At 40.8% G+C, this 25,685-nt stretch overlaps 1 protein-coding gene and 1 pseudogene across 1 annotated transcript; one reads left to right on the top strand and one right to left on the bottom strand.

Annotated features, from left to right (window-relative positions):
* Window positions 1-15,720, bottom strand: part of LOC132649929 (COP9 signalosome complex subunit 5-like) — a 57,572-nt pseudogene extending 41,852 nt beyond the window's left edge.
* Window positions 15,721-15,960: 240 nt separating this feature from the next.
* On the top strand, window positions 15,961-18,054 carry LOC132649928 (PWWP domain-containing DNA repair factor 4-like). Its single transcript, XM_060374703.1, has one exon. It carries the CDS (start codon window positions 15,961-15,963, stop codon window positions 18,052-18,054), a length of 2,094 nt encoding a protein of 697 aa, XP_060230686.1.
* The last annotated feature ends 7,631 nt before the right edge of the window (window positions 18,055-25,685 follow it).

Here is a 25,685-nt window from a genome sequence, read left to right as displayed (position 1 = left end):
AAAAAGGCAAACAGGATACACATTTTTTATATCAGGATAATTATTGTCTCAAAAATGAATTGGACTATATTAGGCAAGGTAAAAAAAAAAACATATTAAATGAAGAAAAAATGACTCTAACAGAGGTCATGAATCAAGTGGACCAGCAGACATCTACAGAGCCTTTCACCCAAAGAAAAGAATTTACTTTCTTCTCAGCACCTCATGGAACCTTCTCCAAAATAGACCATATAGTTGGTCACAAAGCATGCCTGAACAGATACAAGAAGATTGAAATAATGCCTTGTATCCTATTTGTTCACCATGGACTAAAGCTTGACCTGAACAGCAACAGAAATAGCAAAAGCTTGCACACATATGGAAATTGAACAACTCTCTACTCAATGACAGCTGTATCAGGGAAGAAATACAGAATTTAAAGTCTTCCTAGAATCCAGTGAAAATGAAGGCACATTACCAAACTTATGGAACACAATGACATCAGTGATAAGAGGTAAGTGAATATCACTAAGTGCCTCCTGAAAGAAGTTGGAGACATCTCATACAAGCAACTTAACAGTTCACCTGAAAGCCCTAGGGAACAAAAACAGAAGCAGACACACCAAGGGTAGTAGATGGCTGGAAATTATCAAACGTGGGGCTGAAATCAATAAATTAGAAACAGATAAAACAATCCAAAGACTCAATGAAACCAAGAGCTAGGTTTTTGAGAAAATCAACAAGATAGACAAACTCTTAGCCAAGCTAATAAAAAAGGTAAAGAGACACTATCCAAATCAACAAAGTGAGAAATGAAAAGGGGAAATTACAGCAGACACTGAGGAAATCCAAACAATCATTAGGTCTTAATTCAAAACCTATACACCACAAAATTTGAAATCTAAATGAATTTGAAGAGAACTGGAGATAGCTCTTCTCTGAAATTCTGGTACAATTCTGCACTGAATTAATCTGGTCCTGGGCTTTTTTTTTTTTTTTTTTTTTTTTTTTTTTTTTTTTTTTTTTGTATGGGAGACTTTCGATGACCACTTCTATTTCCTTGGGAGATATGATATAAGACTATTTAATTGATTTACCTGGTCTTGATTCAGGTTTGGTAAGTGAAATCAATTATGAAAACTGTCCATTTCATTTAGATTTTCAAATTTTGTGGCACATAGACTTTTGATGTTAAGTCCTAATGATTGTTTGGATTTCCTCAGTGTCTGTAGTTACGTCCCCCTTTTCATTTCCGATTTTGTTGATTTGGATGGTGTCTCTCTGTCTTTTAGTTAGCTTGGCTAAGGGTTTGTCTATCTTGTTGCTTTTCTCAAAGAACCAGCTCTAGGTTTCATTGATTCTTTGAATTGTTTTATTTGTTTCTAATTGATTAATTTCAGCCCTGAGTTTGATTATTTCCAGCCGTCTATTCTGTTTTGGTTTGTCTGCTTCTTCTTTTTCTAGGGTTTTTAGGTGAGCCATTAAGTTGCTTGAATGAGCTGTCTCTAATTTCTTCTTAAAGGCACTTAGTGCTATGGACTTTCCTCTTAACACTGTGTCCCACAAGTTTGGGTATGACATAGCCATCTGAATAGCTAATTAATTAGACTTCAAACCACAATTAGTCATAAAAGATGGAGAGGGACACTTTATTGTCGTCAAAGGAAAAATCCACCAGGAGAACATCACAATCCTGGACATCTATGGACCAAATACAAGGGCTCCTGCATTTGTCAAAGAAACATTAATAAAACTTAAACACATTGATCCCAACACCTTCATAGTGTAAGACTCCAACTCTCCCATCTCATTAAGGGACAGATCATTGAGACAGAAGCTAAACAGAGAAATGATGACACCTACAGAGGTGTTTATTTTTATGTTTCTTTTAAATTTTTATTTATATTTTTATACAGTATAGTTTATTCACTTTGTATTCCCAGTGTAGCCTCCTCCATCCTCCCCTTCCAATTCCACACTCCCAACCCCATCTCCTCTCATGTCCCTCCCCAAGTCCACCTAAAACTTAGGTTTTCCTCCCCGTCACTCTGACACCAGCCCATCAAGTCTCATCGGGACTGGCTTCATTGTCCTCCTTTGTTTCCTTGTATGGCTGCTCTCCCATCGAGGGAGATGATCAAAGAGCCAGCCACTGAGTTCACACCAGAGACATTCTCTGTTATCATCATTAGGGAACCCACACAGAGACCGAGATATCATGGCCCACATCTTTGCCGGGGCTCTAAGGGTTAGCAAAACATTTACAGAGGTCTTAAATGAAATGGAACTAATAGATGTCTATAGAACATTTCACTCAAACACAAAAGAGTGTACCTTCTTTTCAGTACCTCATGACACCTTCTCAAAAATTGACCATAGAGCAGGGCACAAAGCCAGCCTTAACAGATACCAGAATATAGAAATAATTCCTTGTAGCATATCAGACAACCATGGTCTAAAACTAGACTTCCACCTTAACAGAAATAACAAAAAGCCTACACACACACATGGAAACTGAACAACTCTCTACTCAATGACTTTTGTTTAGGGAGGAAATAATGAAAGGAATTAAAGACTTCCAAATATTCAATGAAAATGAAGGTACAATTTATCCTAACTTATGGGACACAATTAAAGCAGTGCTAAGAAGAATCTTCACAGCATTAAATGTCTTCATAAAAAATTCAGAGGCCTCTAATACAAGCAAATTAATGGCGTACCTGAAAGAACAAGAAAAAAAAGAAGCAGATACATCCAAGAGGAGTAGATGGCTGGAAATAACCAAATTCCGGGCTGAAGTCAATAAATAACAAACAATGAAAACAATTCAAAGAATCAACAACACCAAGAGCTAATTCTTTGAGAAAATCAGCAAGACAGACAAACACTTAGCCAAACTAAATCAAAGGAAGAAGGACACTGTCCAAATCAACAAATTCAGAAATGAAAAGGGAAACAAAAATACAGACACCTTGGAAATCAAAAGAATCATTAAGTCCTGCTTCAAAAGCCTATAAGCAACAAAATTTGAAAATCTAAATGAAATGGACAATTTTCTTGATAGATTCCATTTATCAAAGCTGAATCAAGATCAGGTAAGTAAATTAAATAGTCCTATATACCTGAAGGAAATAGAAGTTGTCATAAATAATCCTCCCACCAAAAAATACCATGGGTATAATAGAATTCTACCTGACCTTCAAAGAAGAGCTAACACAAATACTCTTCAAACTATTCCACAAAATAGCAACAGAAGGAACATTGCAAACTTCATTCTATGAGCTGACAGTCACATTGATACCTAAACCTCACAAAGACGCTACAAAGAAAGAGAACATCAGACCAATCCCACTTATGAACATTGATGCAAAAATACTGAATAAAATATTCGCAAACAGAATCCAAGAACACATTAAAGATATCATCCAACACAACTAAGTAGGCTTGATCCTGGGCATGCAGGTGTATTTCAACATATGAAAATTCATCAATGTAATACAGCATATAAACACACTAAAGGAGGAAAACCACATGATCATCTCCTTAGATGCCAAAAAAATTGACAAAATCCAATACCTATTCATGTTTAAAGTCTTGGAGAGATCAGGGATACAAGGCACATACCTAAACATTGTAAAAGCAACATAGAGGAATCCTATAACTAACATCAAACTAAATGGGGAGAAATGAAGTCAATCCCACTGAAATCAAGGACAAGGCAAGGCTCCCCACTCTCTCCTTGTCTCTCCAACATAGTTCCTGAAGTCCTAGCTAGAGCAATAAGACAACTAAAGGAGATATAGGTGATAGAAATCAGAAAGGAAGAAGTCAAAATATCACTATTAGCAGATGATTAGTAGTTTACATGAGTGACCCCAAATATTCTACCAGAGACCTCCTTCAGCTGATAAACACCTTCAGGAAAGTGGCTGGATACAAAATTTACTCAAAAAAACAAAACAAAACAAAACAAAAAACCTGAAGCCATCCTGTATACAAAAGACAAATGGGCTGAGGAAGAAATTAGGGAAAAAATAATTTCACAATAGCCACAAATAACATTAAAGTACCTTGGTGTGACTCTAACCAAGCAAGTAAAAGAACTGAAAAAAAAGCTAAAATGATACGCTCAGGATGCAAGGCTAAGCACTGCACTCAGGGTCAACCGCTTTGGACCCAGAGAAGAGCATGTCTGATTGCATGCGGGTTGATGCCCCAGGTCCCGCCTCTGAGAAAAAGGTATCGGACGGGTCTGATGCTCTTTGGGTGGATGACACCTAAATGAACATCTGTACAAAGTCCCAATTTATTTCTAATATCAGAGATCAGACCTCTACTCTTGCCTGATGCTTCTAAAACAAAAAGGGGGAACTGTAGAGAGCTGCGGAATGCTATGCCTTAAAGATGGAGCTGGTTTCCGCCTTCCACCTTCCCGATGGTGAGTGCTCTCTGTCATGAACAATTCCACATTTGGCTAAGGCTGAGGGTCTGGCTTGCTTCCATGTATGTGGACCTATCTGCATTGCCCCCGTGGCACGTCTGGGTTGGCTACCCAGAGGCTATTTAAGCTGTGGGATGGCTTTCCCCGGGGTCCGAGGATTGTTCAATGTTCCTGAATAAACTGCATTGAAAAAAAAAATAAAAAATAAAAAAAATAAATAAATCATTAGATCTACTCAAAAAAAAAAAGGATCTGAAGAAAGAAACTGAAAGAGATATTTGAAGATGGAAAGGTTCCACATGCTAATGGATCTGTATGAATAACAGTGAAAATGGCCACCCTACAAAAAGCAATCTATAGCATCAACACAATTCCCAACAAAATACCAACATAATATTTTACAGACCTTGAAAGAACAATTCTCAATTTCATATGGAAAAACAAAATCTCAGAATAGCTAAAACATTCCGGTACAATAACAGATCTTCTAGAGGTATCTCCATCCCTGATCTCAAGTTGTACTATAAAGCAACAGTAATAAAATTGACATGTTTCTCGCAATGAAACAGACTGACAGATTTTATGGAATCAAATCAAAGACCCATAAATAAACCTACACACCCATGGGAAATTAATTTTGACAAAAAAAAAAAAAAAAGCCACAACCATACAATGGAAAAAAGACCATATCCTCATCAAATGGTGCAGGTCTAACTGGATGTCGATATGTAGAAGAATGCCAAGAGGCCCATATTATTACCCTTCACAAAAAGAAAAGAAGAGAAGAGAAGAGAAGGGAAGAGAAGAGAAAAGAAAAGAAAAGAAAAGAAAAGAAAAGAAAAGAAAAGAAAAGAAAAGAAAAGAAAAGAAAAGAAAGAAGGCAGGCCATATACTCTTTAAGTGATTTTTAGCACCTTTATTTTCCGTGTAACTGTTTTAGAGATATACCAATTCTTAGTAGTTCTCTCAAATACTACTACAGTATTTCACATAAGCCAGGAATTGTAAGTTAGCGCTTAAAAGCTATTTCGCCCCTAGCCAATTGCATGTACCTTTGGGACTGACTACAATTCAAAAGATTCTTTATACTGCAGATTCTGTTAAGATGATTAAAAAAAAACTCACAGAAGAGTGTTGTGTAAATTTTGTCCCTATTTTCAGGTTTGTTTGTTTTTTTTGTTGTTGTTGTTGTTAGCAAAGCTGGCTTTAACTGGCAGAATTCATTTTCCACAGTGTTCTTTGCCTACTTACCCTGGCCTAGTACTGGTCTGAAGATTTTCATGTCGTTTAATAATCACGGTAGTCCAGGACTACACTTTCATTCCTTTTTTATAAAGAGGAAAACTAAGAATTGGTATATTAACATGCCTTTTGAAATTATCTCAAAGAAAGTGTGTTGAAGTATGGGCATCCCTTCTGATATCATCTTCAAAATTAAAAAAGTAGATCTAATATCCCGACTTCTGTGACTCATCATTGTATGATATTGAACTCTTGAACAACATACATATTTTAAAACCACTGATGTGGCCTTCATTCTAGAATGAGTATTACAGCCATAGTTGGTGAGGAAAGTTGAGAGTTTACACCAATCTACAATGTGAAGCTAGCCTTAAGAAGAGCCAGGTAATCTATGCAGACTACTCAGCTTCTCATGTTTTTTGGATGCCTACCCACAGAAAGCAAACAAGTGTAAAGTACAGGTTTTGCTAAATTTCAGCCATAAGCTGAAAGATACAGAGATTTTCTTGGAAATCAAGATATAAATGAAAAATTTGGTTCTCATTTACCAGGGAAAAGCATTCAGAAATTCACATATTATCATACTACAGGAATGAATTCAGGAACAACAGACTGAAAATCATTTCTCTCTCAACATTTAAACTGTTGACTGGAATTAAGAAACTAAAGTATCTAAACTTACCTGTTAAACAAAAATAAACGTAGTTATTGGTCATGTTATGAAGATTCAAGGGGGTAATTTATTTAAAATTTCCAGATGAACCATATGTAATGAGAGCACAGTAGTGGTTCCCTGTACCTCTTTCGCACTTGCACACCTGTGACCTTCCTCCCTTAGCTACAATGGAAACACCAATATCTGCTCTCAAAACTGTGTGGACCTCTCTTATCTTCCTGAAGAATACTCCAGACACAAAAGAAAGACCTACACAGTCTGAAATACAAACTAGGAATAAATTGAGCAAAGGTTACAGATAAACAGATAGCTAGAGGTTGGCATAAGAACACATCCAACAAAAATCAGGACATCATGGCTTCACCAGGAACCTCAAATGTTAATGGACATGCTAATTCATTGGAAAAACAGGAAAATTATCTCACTTCAAGGCTCATCAATATATTAGAGGCACAAAAAGAGAAAATGAACAAAGCTCTTAAGGGAACAGAGGCAAATACAGCCAAACAAATAGAGGCACGAGTAGAGGTATATAGAGAGGAAATGAACAAAGCTCTCAAAGAAATACTGGCAACTGCAGCCAAATTAATAGAGGTACAATTAGAGGCACAATTAATGGCATATAGACAGCAAACGAACAAAAAATCAGAGGTCATCATGGAAAGACAGGAATCCATATTCAAACGTATGAAGGAAATGATGCAAGACATGAAAACACAATTAGAATCAATAAAGAAAACACAAAAGAGAAAACCCTAGAGTTGGAGAACTTAGAAAAATGATCAGGAACCACAAAGGTCAGCATCACCAACAGGATACAAGAGATGGAATAGATAATCTCAGGCGCTGAAGATACACTAGCCAAAACTAATACATTTCTCAAAGAAAAAGTAAAATGAGAAAAGTTCCAAACACAAAACATCCAGGAAATCAAGGATAGCATGAAAAGACAATATCTAAGAATAATAGAAACAGATGAAAAAGAAGATTCCAAGGTCCAAGGTACACAAAGTATTTTCAAGAATATCATAGAAGAAAAATTTCCCAACTTAAAGAAAGAGATGTCTATAAACATACAAGAGGCCTTCAGAACAACAAATAGACTAGATCAGAAAAGAAACTCCTCAAGTCACATCATAGTCAAAGCACTAAATCTACAGAACAAAGAAAAAAATATTAAAAGCAGTAAGGGGAAAAGGCCAAGTAACATACAAAGGTAGACCTATAAGAATCACACCAGACTTCTCCACTGTAACTATGAGAGCCAGAAGGGCCTGGACAGATGTCATGCAGAATCTAAAAGACCAAAGATGCCAATGCAGACTACTATACACAGAAAGCATTCAATCAACATAGATGGAGAAAACAAAACATTCCATGACAAAACAAAACTTAAACAATATCTACACAGGAACCCAGCCCTACAGAAGGTACTATAAGGTAAACTCCAATCCAATGAAAACAGCTACACATAAGAAACCACAGGACATAGATAATTTCACAACAGAAAAATAAATAAAAGAAAGCAAGCATAGAAACACAGTAACATCACTAACTCCACAATAAAAGGAACTAATATTCATTGATCACTATTAACTATCAACATCAAGGGACTCAACTCTCCAATAAAAACACACAGACTAAAAAATGTTTGGAGAAACAGGATCCAACATTGAAATTTATCAACATTTTGAACATCAACACTTTGAGTTGTCTCAAAATCTAAAATTAATATGCGCCTAGCCTATTTTAAGAAAGAGAAAGGCTGTACTGAATACAAGGACTTACAATAAAAGTTAAAATGATATATTTTAATTCTCAGGGGCATCATCGTATTGTTGAGGATATCATCAGTAATTATTCATTACATAAATCCTGTAAAAAACACTACCTTAGCTCAGGATTCTGAATTTCAACTTACAATAAAGTGGCAATCTCTCTCTTCTCTGTGTTCTCCTCTCTCTCCTTAAATGCAATTTTGTTTTTCCTCTTAATAAAGGGGAATGTTATATTCTCCTTTATGAAGTAAAAGCTGCTATTCACCAAAACTGACTTTCTATATGAACCTGGACCACTGTTCTAAGCCCAGCTACTGAAAAGGCTAGCAACAAATTGTCAATCCTGACTCATGATTTTCTTTTAAAAAATGTGAAGAGTTCACAGTATCACTCAGTGGTAGAACACTTGCCTAATGTGTGCAAAGACCTAGGTTTTTCCTAATACCAAATAAATAAATAAAATTTAGATTGCTCATGGTGGCCCAAGGTTTTGTTCCTGTTTTCACTTGTTCTGTTCTCACAGTTCCTTCCTTCCCAGTCTCCTCAATCTGGCTACTCCTGAGGCCCAGAATATTCTTCAAGGGCTCCACAGGCTTAACTCCCTGTTTCTTCAAGTCTTTGTTCAGATGCTTGATTCTTTAGTTCTTGTCATTATTAATTTTTACTTTGTATTCAGAGAGGTGTTTCAAAATGATACTTTCACACATATGTATCATTGTAGTTCATTGTTCTATACCTTACTTCCCTTGTCCTCCCTTTCCTTCTTACTGGCCTCTTTGTTCTCCACTACTGCTCCAGTAACAAGCTCAATGCACCCTTCTGCTTCCCACACATGCACAGAATTTGACTCAATCTAAATGGGTCACACGATTGTGTAATGGTTCTCTTCCAAACTTAATGAAATGTAAGGGAGGGATTCCCATGGAGGGAAGGATACGACCTAACTTACTCTTGTAGCCTCTGAATAGAACTCACAGAGAAGGCACTTGATAAATATTTCTTCACTGAAAAACCAAATTCACAGTCGGGCGGTGGTACACACACCTGTAATTCCAGCATTCAGGAAGCAGAGGCAGGAGGATCTCTGTGAGTTCAAGGCCAGCCTAGTCTACATAGTAAGTCTAGGAGAGCCAACTCTACACAGAGAAACCCTGTCTCAAAACCCATCCCCCCCCCAGAAAAGAAAAAAATGGAAAAGCAAATTTACTAGACATTTCCAATCATCTTAAAGATACAGCAAAATTAGAAGGTGTTTTTAGGTTGAAAGTAATTGTATTTGCCCCCTTTATGGAAATAAACATGTAAAACTATGAAGCAGTGTAAGTTTTCTTACATTGTTTATTTTGGACATTTTGTTAGTGTAATGCAAAGTTTATTAGCATATGTAGTTATCCATATATATGTGTGTGCACACATACAATTCCTTCAGAGATATAAAATTTATATTGTAATACTAATTGATTTAGTCTTGGTAAAGAATGAGAGCCATTAAAAGGGAAATATTATTTTTCAATAATAGTTCTGTAACAATATTCTGTAAAAAATGTTTTCAAGGTAGGCTACAGAAAAGAAAAAGTGCAAAGATAAGTCTTGGCTCATTTTCTGCTTCTACTACATAAACATATAAAAGAAGTACACCACATGATCATCTCATTAGATACAAAAAAGGCCTCTGACAAAATCCAAAACTCTTCATTGATAAATATCCTGGAGCAATTAGGGATATTAGAGACATACTTAAAAAATAATAAACATGGTCTGTGAGATTCTATCGAACACCGGCCATAATGTCTAATACCAAAAACATTGATCATTGGCAGAGTCTATACAGAGGGGTAAGAGGATAGATTTATTAAAGCCAGTGCTTGATTTTTAAATCCATGTGCATTTAGATGTAAATCTTTATCTATCACTATGGTCTGGCCTGAATGAAGTTTTGTTGTTTTGTTTTATTTGTATTTCAAAATGTGAAAACTAAAGAATCATAAAACAATTGAACCCAAATAAGCCTTTTTTCATTATTTCTCATAAATAAATGAACTTATCAAGGGCAAAAATCATTGTGTATAAGGAAAAGACATCAATAATCCAAACCTGTTATGAGGAAGAAAGATGATAATGCATGTTAATCCAGTGGTGAGCTCTATTAGGATCCTTGTGCTTTTGTTACACATGGGGGCATTTGTAATGCACACTCATGTTTCAGTTGATTGTTTGAAACCTAATCACAACACCCCATGAATACTCCCTTCCAAATATTGGGGAAATCTTCTCCCACAAAATGTACTCTTTTACTTTGTACTGGCATGAAAGATTAAGAAAAGAATGGAATGTATTTTTCAGTATTGTACCTGAAATTACATGATTAATTCACATTTTATAACTGCTCATACAACAAGAGAAATACAGGTCTTTTTCCAGAAAATACATTTATTCAGAAACCATATGACTAGCTGAAACTAATTAAACTCAACTAAAGGGCTGATATGTAAAATGTGGCTCAATTGAAAAGTCATTTCACGTACGATTATTCCATTAAAATTATTTTCATTTCCATAGTCAAAGTAAACTAAAGTCACCAAGAAAACTGGAATGGCCCCTACTATTAAAACTGACTTTTTGTTGGTTGAAGGTCTGGTTATCTTGTTGCTATGGTAATGTGGAAAATAAAGTCACTCCTTTCCCTTATGTTGCTAGTATAAGATTTGCTAAAGTGTTCTCTTTCTTGAAGCTTGAATAAGAAATAATCACTGCTGATTTGGTTATGGAGTCTTCCCCAGTCCATTCCCATATCAAACCAGTATGTGAAGCATTTCATCTGTCACTAGAGGAACATAAACAGTTAATTTAACCAAATTATATCTCTGAATAAATTCAACATAGTGCTTATAACATACACCTGCTGTGATAAGCTCAGACTATAGGCTGACCTCACATGACACAGAAATATCAACAACAGAGTTTCTGAGAATCTTCTGCTGTCTGTGTGTCCTGAATCCCGGTTGTTTCCAAGAGTCATTTAAATTGTAAATTGCTATGACCTCATGTACAGGGTGGAATAATTAGTAAATAACTAGATACATAAAATATCTTTCCATTTTTCTCTTAAATTACTACAATTTAAGCAAGCACAAATTTCAAATCTCCCTAGTAAACATTTGAAAATTGTGAGTTGCCAGATAAGAACTGGTACGCAAAATAACATGAACACTTCATTTCTGACCCTTTCTGATGTACTGCTAGTGACAGAGATGACTTATTCAATAAAAGGAGAATGCAGAATCTTTTTTATCAAAATGATTTTGGGCTTTTTACTGATATCTTTTTATCTCTCACTTTCCATTCAGAAACCACCAAGAATCTCTTCCAGGCTTTCTTCATGGCATTTGTCATATCCTTATTCCTAAAAGTGCAAATAATAAATTGAACAAGGGAGCTATAATGTTGTAAAATATCGCCACCATTTTATCAGAGGAGAAAGCAGATGGTGGGTGTGCATATACAAATAAGCATGGGACAAAGAACAAAATCACAACTGCAATGTGAGACCCACAGGTGGAGAGAGTTTTCCATTGCCCTTTACAACTGTAGGCTTTCAGAGAGCACAGGATGACACCTTAGGATACAAGCAAAATAGAAAAGATTATTATGCAGTTAGACCCACTCTCGCCAACCACCAAAAGGCTGAAGCTATGTGTATCAGTGCAGGCAAGTAAAATCACAGATAGTTTTTCCATAAGAGCACCAGATAAGTATTTCAGCTCTTGAATTCATTTTGTACAGACACATACTCAACCAACTATTTCTGGTTCCTCTTTTGTGTGGACAATTGAAATACTATTGGTACCTGCCATCTCTTGTCTTGCCTTCTCCCAGAGCCTCTGTGCTTAAAGACCCTGTACCCTGGAGTGATAGAGACATCTTCTGTAGTGTGTGCATGGTTACTTTCTTTCATGCCTGAAGCTACAGGGGTCTGGCTGGGGGGAACTAGGTGACAGAGGTGTAAGTGAACAGTACTTCCTGGTTTCCACAAAGAATTGGCTACTTGCAGAAAACTTTTTCTATGACACTGTGGTTGCCATGACAACGAGGACAAGCCATTCTTTCCTGGTTACAGATGTATTTCTGAAGGATACTCACAGACTGAAGAGGTGAGATCAGTAGACAACCACAGGAAGCATGTAGGTAGGTGCCTTCAGCCAACCTGAGTGACTCTGTGAGCTGACCCTCTGAGTGTGCCCTGGGAGCCTGTGTGCTTGTTCATGGGACAGGAGTTGTTGTCACTACTACTGTTTGAAGTGAAGCCCAAAGGACCCTGCCTTGTCTCTTTGTCCTCAGGTGACAACCCTTTGGTGCCAGCTTTATCATTTCAGGCCATGAAAGCATAGTTCCCCAACACATGTGAATGGATACCTTTTCTCTCTTTGGCGATGATTGTCACTTGTGTGCTTGACAGAATGACTGCATCTGTGTGGCAGCACCTTAATGCCTAGATAGTTGTGGCGTTTGTTGTCTTAGAGAGAAGCTGGAAGGCATTTAAGGCAGAGGTGTATCTGGGCCTCCCTTTGTGGCTGGGGTGGAGGCTTATGAGTGGGAGGTGGGTGCTGACCTGCAGGCTATTTTTGGAAGATTGTTTATAGGAAGTGGTGATACTCTCCGGGCCTGGATATCTGCCACGGGCCTACAAAAAGATACCTGCCTCTAATACTGGCCACTAATGGCAGTTGGGTATACTGAAGTAAAACACCTGGTGTCATGAATACCCGAGGAGAGAGGAGAGGCCAGACATTGTTCCCCCAACAGGCATTAGTATGTGTCTGTGTCTGAGACTTTACAGTGCTCTGAGTTGGGTTAAGAACCAGCTGGGAATTAGAGAGTGTGCAGCCATGGATTCCCCATAACCCACCAACACATCAGGATCCCTCTGTGTGTCTCTGCTCCTCTGTGTGACCAATATACACTATACCCTTCTTGCACCTTCTCATCAGACTTCCTTTAACCCATGTGTCTGTCTTGCACACAGGAAAGGAAGCTATTGTTCCCATCTGCAGAAAATGTGAATAGACTTCACACACAGCAATTGTGCCCAAGTTCTTGATAAAAGGCCTTTGGTCCCAGGGCTGAAGCATGTACTGAGACAGGGATTTCAGTATTCTACTTCTTCTCTTTGTGCCTCTGGAAAAGAGAGCACTGTTTTTGCCAGAAAGGTAACTATCACAGAAATTTCAGCAAAGCCTTGGTTGAAAGTAGTGGTCTGGAGGCAGGTGATGCCTGAAACAGTGGAGGCAGGTGGCAATACCAATAACATTTAAGCAGTCTGTAGGAAGGGCAAGGACTTTCATATGCCCTGGAGCAACAGGCATACAAAGACAGAATACACAAAGGGGGTGTGGGTGGCGGAGTGTGGACTGATATGAGTGCATGCACATCTCTCTATGTCTGGGTTACAGATGATGCCTGAATAGCATGGTTTGTGGGCTTGAACACACACTTTGTATTCCCAGATATGATTTCTAAGTGAAGTATGTGAGTCTGAGAACGTACTGCCCGAGGGAAGCTGAACATTGTGCAGACCTGTGCAGCGTAAAAAGGGTGCATTTTGTAAGTATAATTCACATATCTGAGGTTTCTAAGGGTACCCTGTGAGGCATGGTATCTGGATGGTGGTGATGTGGTTGGGCCTGATGGTGCTCATTCATCCTTGCTGGAGGGCCAGTTCAAGGAAGATCCAGAAGAAGACAGCCTAAGGTACCTGAGGGGGTTATAGTTTCCTCTGTGTTCTCAGGAGACACCTGTGTCCCAACGTCTAGGACTCCAAGGGAGCTGCATCAGAGGGAGCCAGCTAACCATGTTAGATGATACAGCCTCATCAGAGGAAGGGTTCCTGTTGGTGATCACTAAAATGAACTCCATACTTCCAACATACGCATTTAGTGCTGCATCATCCAGCAGATGTGGCCTGAGACACACCTAGCCTCCTTTATGTAGATAGCCACTTTATGCATTGTGAGATCAGATTTGAAGTCAGTAATGCTTGGAAGGGAATGCAACAGGAGAGACACTGCACATTTGCATTGTGAATAGGGGGCTAGCGTGTACCACCAGTAGTTTATGGATACAGGGGTTCAGAAGGAAAGGACTGAGGAATTGAGGAGAATGTCATTGCTCTCCACCCCCTACTTCTGTAAGGTTAGGAATTCCTAGGATAAGATCTGGGGTCTCTATGCTCGGTATGGCCACACTCACAGAGGGGACCTGTTGTAATGGGAGTTCCCAAGATGATTTGTGTCACAGGAGCCCCCAGTTCAGAGTGCTCTGTTTCACTATGGCTCATGGTGCCCTGGTAATGTCAAGAATCAAATTTGCATCCTAGCATGAATAGTGAACATGGGTGGCATGTGGGTCTTTCTTGGTTCTTCCTCTGTGTTGTAGTTCTTCTCAGCAAGCACAGCCTCTTGAGGATCAGACAGATGAGTTTTCCCTCAGGTGACATGCACACTGCTGATAGGAAACTGGCCGGCTCAAGGAAGAAGCAGTCAAGAGCAGATTAGCTACCACCATAAACACACACACACAGAGGGAGAGACAGAGAGAGACAAACAGACAATTGGACAGAGAGGAGAAGAAAGGGTTGAAATTACACTGAGATGGTTAAGGGGAGGACTATGTTGAGAGGGACAGTATGGAGGAACATGAAGAGGAGAGCTGCAATACAGATGAGATTGAATATCACGAGACCTAGGGATGGGCACATGACCATCCATATCATCAAGTAGCTACTTTAATTTCCTGTCTAAGACTTTATGGATTAACATTAGGGCACAGAGGTTGGAGACAGGAGAGGTCAGTGATCTGTAATCTCTTGGATGAATAGTGCTCATCACAGGCAGATATGGGTGTGCAGGGTCTACCATAGGCTTGACATTGCAGCAGGAGGGTGCACAGTTCCAACAGAGACACTTGTCTCCCTGTCATGTCACATAACCCTGTTGCTTGCCATCTGAAATCACTGAGTCTTCCAATTAATTAATAAGCATGTCTGTTTAGTAAAGAAGTAGCTTCTCTTTGGGGATCTCGCCAAGTGTGCCCTGTAGACACTTGATGCCATAGTGAGGTCCACAATGGAAACAGAACTAAGCTGAAAGATTGGTGGTGGGCTGGTGGGGTAGCCAGAAGCTATGAAAGCAGCCATCTTCTCTTACCATGTTATGCGAATCACCATGAAGAGTTCCCCACCTCCTTGCTGCTCAACTTAGAATCACACAAGTATGGAAGGCTCATGCACTAGGTTGTCCATAGGCATCCTGGGGTTGGCAGAGCAGGACTAGCTCCCTAGGAAAGAGAACAATGAGGTTTCCTTGCAAAAGAATCCCAGGGAGCCCTAAGGTACTGACTGGTGGGCAAGAAAATGCACAGCCTTTGTAATGACATCCACCTCTCTGGGATGAAGTTAAACACTCCAGACTTGGGGTGGGGAACAACATTATTACAACTGTTTCCCATCTGCTCTGGACCTTTTGCATATCTTCTCCCACATCTGTATAACAGGCTTTGTGAGCTCCCTTGATTACCCTTGCCTCACCTGACCGCATTGATGAGTCCATGCTGGCTAAAGCCTATTTATTTCCTTCCTAATGCAACTCTGCTTCCTTCTCCCACCATGCAGGGGAAGCCCACATAACCCTGAGGGAAGTCAGCTCCAGCTCCTCCACCAGAATCTGGAAGGAGGCCAGTAGCACAGGCAGGAGAGCCTGGCCAGAGACAACTGCCAGGCAGTCACATTGCCCACCAAAACCAAAGTGCTCACGCTGTAGTGATCAGCACAGCCCCAGAGTACTGTCACCATGAACTCTGCAGAGTATGTGCTGTGTGGCTGGAAGGGTCAGCTGTGGCCTGCAAGGGTGTTGTCCAGACCCAGGACATCAGCCCATAGTAAGAGGAGAGGGGCACCTTTCCTGGAGGTGCAAATCTTGCCTATGGGGGAGAAGACAAGAGTGAGGAGCACCAAAGCAAGGCCACTATCCAAGTCTGAAATTGTGAGCCTTGCCTCCATGGCAGGGAAGGAGTCACAGGGCAATGGCTCACCAAAGCAGACCAGAGCATACAGAAGAGCCCTCAAGGTGGCTCTCGATATCCTGGGGGAGGGAGGCTGTTTGCAAGGTGGAAGGACAGGTGGCCAAAGAACCAGCACAAGAACAAGTCCTCAAAAGGTTCCAAAAGAGCAGGCCAACTCCAAACCACGTCCTCGCTTTCGCCTGCGCGTGCGTCTGTGCTTCCAAAAGCACAACCAGAAAGGCCAAGAGCTCTCCCAGAGGAGTCCTGGAAAGCAGCACCGTCAGGGTCCTGTGTTGCCAGTGGGCTCACAGAAAGTGCCCACAGTGCGAGGTGGAAAAGCCCAGGCACACACCACTGTTGGGCCTCCACACTTTGAGATGAAACAGAATGTCCTAAGAGGCATCAGAGTACGGCCATGTCACACAACACTGGAAGGAAATTCTGGTCGTAATGCATGCATGAAAAAGCTAAACACATCCAAACCCAAGTCTTTGACTGCCTCAGCCTCCAGGCAGAGTGTACGGGCTAAGAAAGAGCAGCAGGCTGCTTCTGGGCCACTGAGGTGCATCTGGTCTTCGCCCAAAGCCCTCAAGCAACAAGCACGTTTTGCTGACCTACACACCAGGGCTACTGGAGGCCAAAGGAAGAATGCCTTCCATGAGAGCAAGGAGGACCACGGCCCGGGCACCCTGAAGCCAGCTGCAAACTCGGCCTCAGCAGCTTGCATGCCTCCAATCCTGAGGCTGCGAAGATCCCTCCGCATTGCTAACAGGAAAAGGAAGATCCACGTGCTGTGTCCACATTGCAGGGTGCCAGAACTGGAACCGTGTGCTCACTCAAAGGTGACGAAGACCAGGTTCAAGAGGAGGCGTTCCACCATTCAAAAAGCACGCCAAGCTGCCAAGGTGGCTTCTGCCCAGCTACAGAATACCATTGAACGAGGAATGCTGGTCTGGTTCAAATTTCAGGACCTTCCATTCTGGCCAGCGGTGGTAAAAAGTGTCAGCCAAAATGACAAGATGGCGAGGGTGTTGTTGATGGAAGCTAACATGCAGTTTGAGCACAAGGGTGTCCGTGCCCCTCTACACAAGTTGAAACATCTGGACTGTGGAGAAAAAATATCACTCATAAGAAGAGCCAGCAGAGTGTACAGCCAGGGCATCAGCTGGTGCCTCACAGTGATCGACCACTACAGAGAGGGCCTGGCCTGTGGCGCCTACCTGGGCTCCTTTATGGGCTATTACACTGCCCAAGTCAGTTACCCGCTAAGGAGGGCCATCCAGGAAGGAGACCTGCACATTGATTTCCCTAAGGTGAGCTATGTGGACCTGGAAGATTGGGAGGAGGAGAATGCCCCAGGTGGGAAAGGCCCCCGCAAGAAAGTTCTGCCTGACCGTATGAGGGCTGCTTGGGACAGAGCCAACCAGAAGCTCGTGGACTTCATAGTGAAGAGAAAGGGGGCCGACCAGCACCTGCGGGAGATTGTGCAGGGCAGAAAACCGTCCAGGTGGGTGGACAATCTTTGGAAATCAAGGGGGGAAGACTTCTGTATTGAGACCTACCTGGAGGATGACGACCAGTTGCATCTTGTGGCCAGGCATTTGCAAGAAATATGCAAGGAAGCAGATGAGGCTCTGCTCTCCCTGACTAGAGGAGATAAAGTGCAGTTTACCATGGACGTTCTTCATCCAGAAGCAATCATCTGCTCCATCGCTGCCCTCTATGAGCTCAGCTACAAGGAGGCAGAAGAGAAGTACCTGCATGGCCCACCAGTGCACTACCGTGAGAAAGAGCTCTTTGAAAAGAACCTCTTAAAGGCAGCCCGGAAGAGGTCAGCAGTCAGAATTGGGGCTGCCAGGGCCCCTCATGCACCCATTCCTTAGAAGGGTGCTCACTGCTATCAGCCATCACCCCTGCAACTCCCAAGAGAGGAGACAGGAAGGAACTCCAAAAAGGAACATCTGGGAGACTGTGGGGTGTACTTTGGGCACTGGGACGACTGCTCGCTGAGTGTTTCTTTCCCCACCTCGAAATAAATATTTTCTTTCCTGATTGACAGTGCAGATGTCTACATGGGCTCTACAGACAGACAGATTCTGTTAGCTTCAGGCCAGACCAGCCCTCTCTGGCCTGTGCCTAGGTGTGCACAAGTCCTGTGGGTGCACTTCCCTGGAACCTTGCCAGCCCTGAGTGGAGCATTGGCTATCTTGGCATAGCCTTGCCCTCTCTGCAGTTTCCCAACATACCCAGCCAGCACATCAGGTTAATGATGACACCTGTCTCTGACTTCCCCACACTTCCTGTCCTCTTTTCTCTAAGGTGCTATGGATGGAGCCAGCTTAGCTTCCACAATTTTCTTTCTCCATTACCTCCTTCTTCACTCACTCACAATGAAGAAGAGGAACAGATATGTGTATTGAGGCAGTTGGTTAAAGCCAGAGAAAGGAAGTGAATGTACTCCCGGAGTTAGTCTGATTTCAAAGATCATGATGTATTGCGTTTTAAAACCTCTCACTCTCTCTCTCCTTCCCTTCCTTTATTCTTCCCTCTCTACTCTCTCTCATCTTTCTGCACCTTCCTCCCTCCATCTCCTTCTCTTTCCCTCCCTGCCTCCCTCCCTCTCTCTCTGTATGTGTGCACAAACGTGAGGATGTCATAGGTCAAAATCTGGTGTCTCTTCACTTATTTTTTCTGCTTTCTGAGACAGGATCTCTGATGGAACGTGTTGCTCACTGATTGTGCTAGAAGAGGTATCCAGGCAGCTCTTTCCATCCTCCTGTCTCTGTCACCCCAGTGCACAGATTAAACATGCCTGTCCATATACTTTTCTTATAAATGAGTACTGGATGGTAAACTCATGTTTTCACCCCATGCAGGAAACACTTTATATTCTCAGCCATTCTCCAGTCCCCCAGAGACTACATTCTCTTAATGAGAAAGGTCTGCCAATCTCATGGGCTGACTGTCTGCAGCAGCAGACAATAGTATCTCTGCTTTTCTCACATTTCTGAGATCAAAACTTCTAGACTTCTGGTGTTGGCCGGAAGAGGGAGAGCGGCCTTTCATTCCTTGGATTCACTGACACCTTGGGTGTACTGTTGAGAAGCAAGCTTGCCATACCTCCCAGATTGGCCTGTTTTCCCCTCTTGAATCACAGTCCTTTATGTGTTTTGGAGATACACATGAATCGGTGCCTCTGTGGACCCTGAAGTACAACTTTATAAGCAGCTGTCCCCTTGGTTTCTGCCAAATCCCTGTAAATATGCATTTGTACTCCAGCCTATGTCCCTGGATACATGATACCTTTTCCCTTCCTGTTGCACTGGAGAATGGTGAGCATTAGCCCTTGATACTAATTAGTGCCTTTCCTTTGTGTATCCAGTGGGCTCTTACCTGTGAAAAAGGGCAAGAATGACACAGGTGCTTGTATTCTCAGTAGTGGGGGCACAAAGACAAAAACACTGAGGCTTGCCAACCAGCCAGTATAGGTGCATTGGCAAGCCTCTTGTTCTGTGAGAGACCCTGTCAAAAAAAGAACAAAAGAAAAACAAATATACTAATTTGGAGTGTAAATGAGGGAGACACCTGATATCAACTTCTGGCCTTCAAGTTCAGGTGCACACAAAAATTATCATGTACACACACCAAAAATATATAAATGAAGAAGACTTTTTAAATGTAATCATATTTTTCCCTCTGCTATGAGCCATCTCTCTGTAAAAGACACCGACACTGTATAACTCAATCCTCCTTGCTTTTGAAAAGTTTATAAATCATAGTCATCTCCTTTAGTCCTGCTTTTGACTCCATCTAGGATAGGAATTAATAACTCCAATCTGTTAATGGATTTTCCAGGAGAAGCTCAAATCTAAATTCTTTGTGTTCTACATACCCAAGCACCATGCCAGTGCAGGTCTCAGAAGCTTCATGTCAGACATAGTCTCACCTGCATAGTCAGCCTCTACTATGACTTTAACTGACACTGCCCCCTTTTGCATTATGTTCTGACAACAAAACCCTCTGTCCTCACCTTCTACCATTCATGTCCCCTAATAGCACCACCTACCCTGCCTGTAGCATCCTCTTTCAGAGCTAAAAGTCTTTTCTTCCTTCTCAACTTTCAAGTGAATTTTGTGCCATTTCTACTACTTACTTTGAGCACTGACATGGAACAAGAGAACACATGATTGCCCTACTGCTACACTAATCTGCCCACATTCCTGTTATCTCCTTGTCTCCTGGTCCTTATCTTTCCTACCAGTAATTCTGTCTTGGTTTCTTGAGACTCTGGGGTCCTCAAAGTTCCCTATTCATATGGGAATAGATGTGAATTGAGTTTTCCACCTTTTCTTTTGCTTAACTTTTAGATCTGCAATCTCTGACACCCACTCTCATGGTCACATTTTCACTACCTATTATCCACAGCTAATGCTAAAGATCATGATCTCTCTCTCAGTTTGGGTTTTACAGCTGTGAAGAGACACCATGCCCATAGCACTCTGAGAAATATGAACATTTAGTTTGCTTTGGTTTACAGTTTCAGAGTATGTTGTTGGCAATAGGCTTGCTGTATATTGCCTTTACTATGTTTAGGTATGTGCCTTGTATCCCCGATCTCTCCAAGACTTTAAACATGAATGGGTGTTGGACTTTGTCAAATGCTTTATTAACATCTAAGGAGATGATCATGTGGTTTTTCTCCTTCAGTTTGTTAATGTGGTGGATTACATTGATGGAATTCCATATGTTGAACCATCCTTGCATGCCTGGGAAGAAGCCTACTTGGTCATGGTGGGTGATATCTTTGATGTGTTCTTGGGTTCGGTTTGCAAGGATTTTATTGAGTATATTTGTATCAATGTTCACTGAGTTCAGTTCTTTATCTGTCTGAGGATAGATGAAGCATCGTTGGTCCCAGTAAGGAATATCGCCAAATGAAAAAAAAAAAAAAAAAAAGCTACATCTCCTTACAGGCCTCAATGCATTGCTTCTTATATTTTATTACATGATTTAGGTAGCCTGGGTGTTTGAATGAAAGTTGTTACATTTGAGTGAAAGGTATCTATATTATAAACCCTTGCCTGGTACACACAGAAACACACACTTCTGTTGTAAGAGAGACAGCAGATCTAAACAGGACACTATGATTAACATTTTAATGTTAATCATTAAAATCCCATGGAAGCTGTAAGTACTCTAATATAAGTACAACCTTTATCAAAACAGTCTCTATGGGGTGATTTGGAAACCAAAAATTGAGAGCTGATAATACCTATAAACTCTGCTTCTCACACACGTGAAGCTGTATGTAGAGTGTACCTAAAGGCTTAGTAGGCATGACCATCACTGACATCATCACACACCCCAGAGAGGACATAAAGAGGAGGATTCAATACCTTCTGTGGGATTTGTACCTAAACTTCATATTTATGGCCTACATATGAAAAAAGCATCAGACAAATTCAAATTGGAGACATTCTAGGTGTTTGACAAGTTCATGCAAACAATGGCCAGAGGAGGCAGAATTTGCAAGAGGGACTAAATACCTGAACCAGTAACCACTGTGCTGTGTCCCTTAGCACACCCTAACCCTAAGCTGTACAAAAAGTAGTTAATTCACCTTAGGCATAATTACGACCTGGTCGTAATTATATATATATTTTAATTATATATAGATAGATAGATAGATAGATAGATAGATAGATAGATAGATAGATAGATTGCCTTGTACTTAGAATAGTTACTTATATCATGTTTAGGCATTATTATGACCTGGTTAATGTTTACATTTGGAAATTAATTATGGCATAAATATGACTGTGTGTCAAGTCAACACAGTTTGCAGTTGTGATGGGTTTTCTTGGTTGTCAACTTTATTACACTAGAATTAAATAAAACCCTAAAATGGATGGATACCCCCAAGAGGATTTTTTTTTTCTTGATTTGAAGTTAGAATATCTACACATAATCTAGAATTAGAGGTAGGAAGGCATGTCTTTAACTTGGACCATGATGGAGGACGATACACCTTAATACATTGTTTTGAGCAAGAAAACCCCACCTCTAGTCTGGGCCACACCTTCTTCTAGAAGCCTATATAATGGCGTAGAAGAAGCTTTTTTTTTCTTTAGCTGCTTACTATCACTTTTTAAGCAAGCCCATTCCTTCACTACTTCTTTGAGATTCCAACCTAGACTAAAGATGACCTGAGACATCCAGCCTTATGGACTGAGCAACTACTTGGTTCAAGAACTTTGTCATCATAGATGGCCATAGTTCAAATGACTGGACCACAACCTCTAAGTCATTAAAATAAAAAAGAAACTTTCTGTATAGAGAGGATGATTCTTTAGGTTCTGTTATTCAATATAGAACACATTAATATAATTATATGTGTGTGCAAGATAGAGAGGTTCCCACTTAAATGAAGAATGAAAATCCAAATGCCTTGCTTCCGTGGGCCAAGACCTGAAACTCAACCCATATGAAGAGTAGAAGACAGAACTTTTTACCTTTGATTTGACCACCCTAATCTTGAGACTCAGAGTTACTTCCTACACACTGTCAGTGCCAGAAGTCAGATCTGTTCCACATATCTTCACAAGAATAAAGCAGTCAAGAGGAAGAAACATTTCCTCAATATACTCTGAGATCTGCTATGGTAAAAGAGCAGCATCAACTATCTCTCTCTTCCTAGCCTTGCACATATACACTCTCCAGCAGATGCATGTGGACCCTGATGCAGGCTCCATATTCTCCAGCTAGTTTTAAGGCTCCTCCTAAGGTTGCTTACCTCAACCATCTAGAGGGATTCCTTACCTCATCTCTACACTGAGGATAGTTTTATCAATTCAGCATTTCATCAGACCATCAGGCAGGCCTAATCTTCATTGTCATTCTTCCTGAGAGGTAACAAATATGTTCCAATCTGACAATCAGTGATATTGTGGCAGGATCCATAGCCCAGGTTGGCTTCAAACTCACTGTAAAGAATGGCCTTGAATTTCTGATCCTCTCTCCCTTCCCTCCTCAGTTATAAGTCTTTAGACAGATAGCACCATGCTTGGTTTGTGCGATCTTGGTGATGGAACCCTGGGGTTCATGCATGCAACTTAGCCCAAACTACTCTGCTCTTATTTTATATTTATGAGACAAGGCCTTGCTATGTACCCCTAAATGGCCTGGAACTCACTTAATACAGTGGGCTGGTTTTGAATTCAAGGTGTTCTTCTCATGCCTTATCTTCTAAATGCTGCATCTTCTAAGCATGCATCACCATGCCTGGTTTTCTTTTTGTTTCATTTTTGTGTATGTGTGTTAGTGTATGCATGTACTGGCAGAAACAAGAAGTCAATGTTGACTGTCTTTTTAATCTCTCTCTCTCTTGAGATGGTATCTCTTACTGAACCAGGAGCTCACTGATTTGAATGGAACATCTGGCTAGCAAATTCTGAGGATCAATCTGTCTCCACTGACCTAGAGACAGATTTCAAGCAAGCAACACAAAACTGGCTGGAAATCAAAATTGGTCCTCATAAGTATTCCACATCCAAAGTTGTTGTTTGAGACAGGCTCTCAGAGACTCCAGGCTGACCTCAAATTATGGTCTTGAATTCCCTTTCCTCCTGTCTCCACCTCCCAAGTGTTAGGATTACCTCCTTGCACCACTGCAGGCTTATCTTTGATCCAGAAGCCATTAAGTTGTGAGTCTGTAGAACCTGAGATCAGAAGACATTCCTATGCAGCAACCCTCTTTAGTTTGTGCTGCATTATCAGGTTCCGCCTCATTCTCAGTCTCTGACCATGATTTTGCAAGGAGAAAAAGTATGGGTTGAGAGAGAGAGAGAGAGAGAGAGAGAGAGAGAGAGAGAGAGAGAGAGAACGAATGACCACAACTGTCTGGGAAGATGACTCAGTCTGTAAAGCAGTTACAAGATAACTCAGTCTGTAAAGCAATGAACAAGAATGAGAAACTGACTTTGACTCTGAGATCCCTTCCAAGAACCTGGGCATGGTAGATGCAGAGACAGTTGGATCCCTAAGGCTCACTGTCCATGGAGTTTAGCATAAATTTGGCGCCAAAAGAGAGGATGCACAACTCCTGATGAACAGTTGTCCTCTGGCCGCCATATGTATTTTCACCTGTGCACACAAACACATATGCTCACACATAACACGTATCTGAAAATGCATGTATGAATACACCTGCACACATACACTAGCATTCTTAAAATTGAACTGAGACTCAATGGGCCAGTTTTGCACATGCTGCTGCAAATTCCTTAAAAGAGATGAGAAGTAGAAAGGTAAAGATTACACAGAGAGAGTGCTCCAGCACTGACTTAGGCCAAGAGTTATAGTGGACTATACCAGGTCTATAGAATCAGTTTCAGTACAGCCAAGGCTAGAGAGAGAAACCCTGTTTCAATAATCTTTTATTTTTTATATTTTATATTATATTAAAAACTATTTATTATAATTTATTCACTTTGTATCCCAGCTATAGCTCCCTCCCTCATCCCTTCCTAATCCTGTGGTCCCTCCTTTTTCTCCTCTCATTCCCCTTCCCCAATCCAAAGACAGGGGAGGACATCTACCACTTCCATCTGATCCCAGCTTTTCAGGTCTCATCAGGACTGGCTACATTGTCTTCCTCTGTGGCCTGGTAGGGATGCTACCCCTCAGTGGAGATGGTCAAAGAGCCAGCCAATGAGATCATGTCAGAGATATTCCCTGTTGCCAAGGGAACCCACTTGGACACTGAACTGCCATGGGCTGTATCTGAGTGGGGGTTCTAGGTTAACTTCATGTGTGGTCCTTGGTTGGAGTATCCATCTCAGAAAAGACCTCTGTGCCCAGATTTCTTGGTTCAGTTGCTATCCTTGTGGATTTCAAGTCACCTCCAGGGCTTTCTATCTCCCTCTTCATTCATAAGATTCCCTGAGCTCTGCCCAAAGTTTAACTATGAGTCTCAGCATTTGCTTTAATACCCTGCTTGGTAGGATCTTTCAGAGGTCCTCTCTAAGTAGGCTAGTGTCTTTTTCCTTGATTTCACACTCTTCCAATGTCTATTCCATTTGCCTTTGTGAATAAGGATTGAGCACCTTACACCATGTCCTCCTTGATTAGCTTCTTTAGATGTGCAGATTTTAGTATGATTATCCTATATTATATGTCTAATACACACTTATAAGTGAGTATATACCATGTGCATCTTACTGCTTCTGGGATACCTCACTCAGGAAGATCACCATTTGCCTGGAAATTTCATGATTTACTTATTTTTATTTGCCAAGTAGTAATCTATTGTGTAAATGTACCAGCATTTTTGTATCCATTCTTCAGTTAAGGGACAGACATCTGGCTATTAGGAATAAAAGTGCTACAAACATGCTTGAGCAAATGTCCTAGTTATATACTTGAGCGACTTATAGATATAGGCCTAGGAGTGGTACAGCTGGATCTGGAGGTAGCACAATTCCTAATTGTCTGAGAAACTGCCAGAATGTTTTCC

Source organism: Meriones unguiculatus, chromosome X, assembly GCF_030254825.1.
Source record: "Meriones unguiculatus strain TT.TT164.6M chromosome X, Bangor_MerUng_6.1, whole genome shotgun sequence".
Taxonomy (NCBI): Eukaryota; Metazoa; Chordata; class Mammalia; order Rodentia; family Muridae; genus Meriones; species Meriones unguiculatus.
Note: the sequence above shows the minus strand (reverse complement) of the source record. Positions and strands in the feature narration are given on the sequence as shown.